General features: G+C 40.6%; 1 protein-coding gene across 1 annotated transcript; it reads right to left on the bottom strand.

Annotated features, from left to right (window-relative positions):
* Positions 1-3,453: 3,453 nt before the first annotated feature.
* On the bottom strand, positions 3,454-6,967 carry LOC113089152 (zinc finger MYM-type protein 1-like). The gene is made up of 2 exons (XM_026255934.1): positions 6,529-6,967; positions 3,454-5,380 (listed from the first exon to the last, which is right to left on the bottom strand). Exons 1-2 carry the CDS (start codon positions 6,641-6,643, stop codon positions 3,552-3,554), a joined length of 1,944 nt encoding a protein of 647 aa, XP_026111719.1. The 5' UTR covers positions 6,644-6,967; the 3' UTR covers positions 3,454-3,551.
* Positions 6,968-7,255: the final 288 nt, after the last annotated feature.

Raw genomic sequence — 7,255 nt, 5'->3', positions numbered from 1 at the left:
TGTAAATAATATGATAACTGATCATAATATAGATGTGCTCTGTCTGACAGAAACCTGGCTAAAACCTGATGATTATATTTTAAATGAGTCCACCCCCCAAGATTACTGTTATAAACACGGGCCACGTCTAAAAGGCAAAGGTGGATTTGTTGCTTCAATTTATAACAACGTTTTCAGGATTTCTCAGAGGGCAGGCTTCAAGTATAACTCGTTTGAATTAATGGTGCTGCATATAACATTATCCAAAGAAACAAATGTTAATGATAAATCCCGTTATGTTTGTACTGACTACTGTATACAGGCCACCAGGCCACCATACAGACTTTATTAAAGAGTTTGGTGATTTTACATCCGAGTTAGTTCTGGCTGCAGATTAAGTTTTAATAGTTGGTGATTTTAATATCCATGTCGATAATGAAAAAGATGCATTGGGATCAGCATTTATAGACATTCTGAACTCTATTGGTTTTAGACAACATGTTTCAGGACCTACTTATTGTCGAAATCATACTCTAGATTTAATACTGTCACATGGAATTGATGTTGACAGTGTTTAAATTATTCAGCCAAGTGATGATATCTCAGATCATTATTTAGTTCTGTGCAAACTTCATATAGCCAAAATTGTAAATTCTACTTCTTGTTACAAGTATCCAAATTCCTTAGCATATCCAAAACCTCAGAACAACTTGATGATGTAACATAAACTATGGACTCTCTCTTTTCTAGCACTTTAAATACAGTTGCTCCTTTACGCTTAAGGAAGGTTAAGGAAAACAGTTTGACACCATGGTATAATGAGCATACTCGCACCCTAAAGAGAGCAGCCCGAAAAATGGAGCGCAGCTGGAGGAAAACAAAACTAGAGGTATTTCGTATTGCTTGGCGGGAAAGTAGCATATCCTATAGAAAAGCATTAAAAACTGCTAGATCTGATTACTTTTCTTCTCTTTTAGAAGAAAACAAACATAACCCCAGGTATTTATTCAATACAGTGGCTAAATTAACGAAAAATAAAGCCTCAACAAGTGTTGACATTTCCCAACACCACAACAGTAATGACTTTATGAACTACTTTACTTCTAAAATCGATACTATTAGAGATAAAATTGCAACCATTCAGCCGTCAGCTACCGTATCATATCAGACAGTGCACTATAGACCCCCTGAGGAACAGTTCCACTCATTCTCTACTATAGGAGAGGAAGAATTGTATAAACTTGTTAAATCATCTAAACCAACATGTATGTTAGACCCTATACCATCTAAGCTCCTAAAAGAGGTGCTTCCAGAAGTCATAGGTCCTCTTCTGACTATTATCAATTCCTCATTGTCATTAGGATATGTCCCCAAAACCTTCAAACTGGCTGTTATTAAGCCTCTCATAAAAAAGCCACAACTTGACCCCAGAGAACTTGTTAATTATAGACCAATCTCGAATCTCCCTTTTCTGTCCAAGATACTAGAAAAGGTGGTATCCTCACAATTATATTCCTTCTTAGAGAATAATGGTATATGTGAGGATTTCCAGTCAGGATTTAGACCGTATCATAGTACTGAGACTGCTCTCCTTAGAGTTACAAATGATCTGCTCTTATCATCTGATCGTGGGTGTATCTCTCTATTAGTTTTATTGGATCTTAGTGCTGCGTTTGACACAATTGACCACAACATTCTTTTGCATAGACTTGAACACTTTGTTGGCATCAGTGGAAGTGCATTAGCATGGTTTAAATCGTACTTATATGACCGCCATCAGTTCGTAGCAGTGAATGAAGATGTATCATATCGATCACAAGTGCAGTATGGAGTACCTCAAGGCTCAGTACTAGGGCCGCTACTCTTCACGCTTTATATGTTACCCTTGGGAGATATCATCAGGAAACATGGTGTTAGTTTTCACTGTTATGCTGATGATACGCAGCTCTATATTTCCTCGCAGCCTGGTGAAACACACCAATTTGAAAAACTAATGGAATGCATAGTCGATATAAAAAATTGGATGACGAGTAATTTCTTACTGCTAAATTCAGAAAAAACAGAGGTGTTAATCATAGGGCCTAAAAACTCTGCTTATAATAAACTAGAACACTGTCTAAGACTTGATGGTTGCTCTGTCAATTCTTCGTCATCAGTTAGGAACCTAGGTGTGCTACTTGATCGCAATCTTTCCTTAGAAAGCCACGTTTCTAGCATTTGTAAAACTGCATTTTTCCATCTCAGAAATATATCTAAATTACGGCCTATGCTCTCAATGTCAAATGCAGAAATGTTAATCCATGCATTTATGACTTCAAGGTTAGACTATTGTAATGCTTTATTGGGTGGTTATTCTGCACGCTTGGTAAACAAACTACAGCTAGTCCAAAATGCAGCAGCAAGAGTTCTTACTAGAACCAGGAAGTATGACCATATTAGCCCGGTCCTGTCCACACTGCACTGGCTCCCTATCAAACATCGTATAGATTTTAAAATATTGCTTATTACTTATAAAGCCCTGAATGGTTTAGCACCTCAGTATTTGAATGAGCTCCTTTTACATTATACTCCTCTACGTCCGCTACGTTCTCAAAACTCAGGCAATTTGATAATACCTAGAATATCAAAATCAACTGCGGGCGGCAGATCCTTTTCCTATTTGGCGCCTAAACTCTGGAATAACCTACCTAACATTGTTCGGGAGGCAGACACACTCTTGCAGTTTAAATCTAGATTAAAGACCCATCTCTTTAACCTGGCATACACATAACATACTAATATGCTTTTAATATCCAAATTCGTTAAAGGATTTTTAGGCTGCAATAATTAGGTAAACCGGAACCGGAAACACTTCACATAACACCGTACTTTCTACATCATTAGAAGAATGGCATCTACGCTAATATTTGTCTGTTTCTCTCTTGTTCCGAGGTCACCGTGGCCACGAGATCCAGTCTGTGTCCAGATCAGAGGGTCACTGCAGTCACCCGGATCCAGTACGTATCCAGACCAGATGGTGGATCAGCACCTAGAAAGGACCTCTACTGCCCTGAAAGACAGCCGAGACCAGGACAACTAGAGCCCCAGATACAGATCCCCTGTAAAGACCTTGTCTCAGAGGAGCACCAGGACAAGACCACAGGAAACGGATGATTCTTCTGCACAATCTGACTTTGCTGCAGCCTGGAATTGAACTACTGGTTTTCGTCTGGTCAGAGGAGAACTGACCCCCCAACTGAGCCTGGTTTCTCCCAAGGTTTTTTTCTCCATTCTGTCACCGATGGAGTTTCGGTTCCTTGCCGCTGTCACCCTCTGGCTTGCTTAGTTGGGGTCACTTCATCTACAGCGATATCATTGACTTGATTGCAAATGAAAACAGACACTATTTCAACTGAACAGAGATGACATAACTGAATTCAATGATGAACTGCCATTAACTATCATTTTGCATTATTGAGACACTGTTTTCCAAATGAATGTTGTTCAGTGCTTTGACGCAATGTATTTTGTTTAAAGCACTATATAAATAAAGGTGATTGATTGATATTGATGAAACTTTTAGCCAATAGGAGTTATTCTGGCTTCAACTGAATCTTGTAATGGGAAGCAAGGCTTTTGAGGGCTTCTTCAGAGAGAAAGGTCTCTGTGGTTGGGTTGCAAGCATGAATACCTGACATAAGTGCTTCTCCCAGACCTGAAAACCGATGGGTGAGTTCCTCTACCATCCTGTCCAGGCATGGATAAAAAAGCTGTTGTCTCAATTCATCTGAGGTGGTCAGATTGGAGGTTGACCCACAGGCTGACTCCACCACAAAACCATCATATCTTTTTTGTTTTTGCCTGGGACCAACAGGGAGCTGGATGTCATTTGCCTCACATAAGGCCATGGCCCTCCTGAACACATCTTCACCACCAGAGTCTGTGCGGAGCTCTGTCAAAGTTTGAAGGACTGCCGTCTTGTACTGAACTACTTTGCCCAAGTCCAAACTTTCCCCCTGCAGGTACCGGTGTAGACCTTCAGTTATGCCGAGGAGTTTGGAAAACATCACAAGCATGTAGAGTGTCTTTGTCTTGCAGAGCTTTGACTGGATCCCTAGGGCCATGGATGTGTTCATGTTGCGGAGACATGCTAAAATGGCAGAAAGGTTGTTCAAGACAGCATTGACAGACCTCACCTGGCACGCCCATCTTGTTGTGGAGAGCTGCACAAGTTCAGATGGCCTTAATCCAAGTTGTTTCTGGATTTCTATGAACTTGTTGTGGTTCACAAGTGAGTTGCTGAAAAATGTGTACACATTCTCCAGCAGTTCAAAGAATGCAGTAGCTTCAGGTATAGATTTGCATGTGTTGCACAGAACAAGGTTGAGTTCGTGTGCATAGCAGTGCACATACACTGCTTCAGGGTGTCGCTCTCTAAAGCGGGCTTGGACACCCCCCACTGCTCCACTCATGACAGATGCCCCATCATAGGCTTGTGCAACACACAGTAGGTCACCCAAGTTGTGCGACTGTAACATTGCCTCTATCTCATCTGCAATGGACTTTGCATCAAAGCCCTGTAACTTCCGAAGCCCAAGAAAACACTCTCGCACTATGCCCTTTTGCGTAACAAAACGCACACAGACTGCAAGCTGCTCTGTGTATCTGTCTCTGGCCTCGTCTTCCATCACAGAGTACATCTTTGCAATCTTCATTTCCTTGATGATGCTTTCTGTGATTTCTTGTGAAATGCTGGTTATCATTTCATTTTGGGAAAAATTAGAGAGGTAAGTGGTATGAGAAGGGGGAGTATATTTTTGTAGAAATGGGTCAAATTGTTTAAGGAGCTTCATACATTCAATAAAGTTGCCTTGATTCTGGCTAGATTCCTGCTCATCATGCCCCCGGAATGGGATGCCTTGTTTTCCTAAAAAGGTGGTTGCTGCCACAATACGATGAAGGTACTGACGCCTCTCTGAGATTTCTGCTGCAATAGCAGTTTTCAGCTGCTCAATTACATCCCCATGAGTTTTTGTGCTTTTAAAACTTTGCCAGCATGTCATGGTGGAAATGTGGAGGGCACTTCTTTCATGCTCCCGGAAGGATTCCAAAGCCCTCTTCCAATTTGAAAACCCAGAGCAACTGAGTGCATCTTTATTAGCGCGAATGTTTTGCCTTCCGTATAGGCGACATGAAAAACAAAATGTGCAGTTTCTGGTTACAGAGTACTCCAGCCATTTAAATTGCTCAAACCATGCCTTGTTAAATGCTCTTTGTTGAGCTCCAAACTGGCTGAGGGGGTACTGTGGGAGATGAACCTGCTTTGGGCCACTTTCCAGAGTCCCTAGATCACTAACTGCAGTTAATCCACCTGCTGTCCCTTGCTGTGCTGCCTGTCCTTCCTCTTCCCTAGCTGACTCATCTGTGTGACAAAATAGTCCCTCAAACACAGTAAAATCAGAAAACATTAGCTAGCGAATAGTGATGGGTGAATGAAGCATTATGAAGCTTTGGGGCTTTTTTTTTCTAAGTGCCAAAAAAGAGTGGAAGCTTGGGTGGCTTCAAACTCTGCAAACATCTAGTGGCGTGTAAAACTTATAACAGCCCTTTTAGCCCAAAACGCCACCATAACTCGCTGATAATAATTTAAGTCTCATGTGTGCAATAAAAGTTCCAAAAACATGTGTCTTATTATTAAATATGTATACTTTTTGTTCAGAATTTCTGCATTAAATATAGATGATATTGTGTAATATGTTACAGTAAAATAATGATGCGCAGTCCAAAAAGCTTATTCATTTAATTAGCAATACTCTGCTGCTTTATTCATTATTACTTTTCACCATAACAATTCATTTAATTATGTAAATGCTAATACATTTATTATATTATTACAGGCACATCTCAATAAATTTTAATATTGTGGAAAAGGTCATTGTGCTGCACCACCAGAACAAGAATGACAGATTAAATTCGCAGAAAACCTTTGCAGGTGTTTTGAGTTGATTAGCTGATTAGAAATCTTGTCAGATCAGAGATCTTGTATAAAAAAAAAATATTTGTTCTAAAATTCTAATACATTTTGAGATAGGTGTACTGGAGTTTTGATTTCCATGATTTATCATTTTGATTTATCATCAAGATTAAAACAATAAAAGGCTTGAAATATTTTACTTTATGTAATGAATGTAGAATATATTAAAGCTTTACTTTTTAAATTAAAGTATGGGGGGAAAATAACTTTTCCACGATATTGATGCATCTGTACTAGAAATTGTAGTCATCAGGAGGAGGAAATATACTTTCTCATGTCTTTCTAATCTTCTTTATCGCTATATTTCTCAATTAGTCTCTTCTTATCCCACTAATGTGCCGAGATTAGCTGTAAAACATGCCCTGAGATAGTTTCGGTTTTACGTGTTTCGGTTTTACGAGTGAACCCCGCCCCCGCTCCCCAAATTATCCGACAAATCATCCACCCATCTCTATTAGCAACTAGGCTAATTTATCTTAATAACACCTAACGTTAACTCTCTAGATAGCCAACAATACAGTCACGGATTCACAAACCTGTAACACTTGTCCGCGGTTCGTCTGACGCTGCTTCTGAATCTCTCTCTGGCCGGTGAGGTTTATTGTTAGTGTTCCGTATAAAAAACTTTGTTATGTCCATAACTTCAGCCATAACTTCAGCCGGTTAGCTGGTGAAAAACAGTAGCCCGCCAGTAACAATAGTAGTAACTATAGTAACAATAGCCCGCCCAGCCCCTGATGACAACGACGAAGAAGATTAATATTCTTCTTCGTTAGTTTTTATTGGCAGTTGGCAAACAAGCTGAGTGATGCGCGATGCATTACCGTCCGCCACCACGCACGGTATGTGCTTTTGTTTCATTTTTTGCAGCTCCAGTCAGAAAGACTGAGAGGAAATTAAACAAAGTTGAAATTATTTTTAAAAACCTAAAAGATTCGGGGCTTTTGACAAAACATTCGGGGCTTAAGCCCAATTAGCCACTTCTTCTCCTCTCTCCTCCTCCTTTTTTCTCTTCCTCTCTCCTCCTGCTGCTGCTCCTCCTCCTTTCTTCTCCTCTCTCCTGCTGCTGCTCCTCCTCCTCTCTCCTCCTCCTGCTGCTTCTCCTCCTTTCTCCTCCTCCTCTCTCCTCCTGCTGCTGCTCCTCATTTCTTCTCCTCCTCCTCTCATCCTGCTGCTGCTCCTCCTTTCTTCTTCTCCTCCTGCTGCTGCTCCTCCTCCTTTCTTCTCCTCTCTCCTCCTGCTGATTTCCTTCCTCCTGCTCCT

Source organism: Carassius auratus, unplaced genomic scaffold, assembly GCF_003368295.1.
Source record: "Carassius auratus strain Wakin unplaced genomic scaffold, ASM336829v1 scaf_tig00048800, whole genome shotgun sequence".
NCBI lineage: Eukaryota > Metazoa > Chordata > Actinopteri > Cypriniformes > Cyprinidae > Carassius > Carassius auratus.
The sequence above is the reverse complement of the archived record's forward strand: the minus strand, read 5'-3'. Positions and strand labels throughout refer to the sequence as shown.

Excerpts from the sequence above, each read along its gene's own strand:
- LOC113089152 (XM_026255934.1), bottom strand. The coding sequence starts at position 6,643 with ATGGCTGAAGTTATGGACATAACAAAGTTTTTTATACGGAACACTAAC. Across the intron at positions 5,381-6,528 it reads ACCGCGGACAAGTGTTACAG|ATGAGTCAGCTAGGGAAGAG; the intron begins GTTTGTGAATCC and ends TTTGTCACACAG.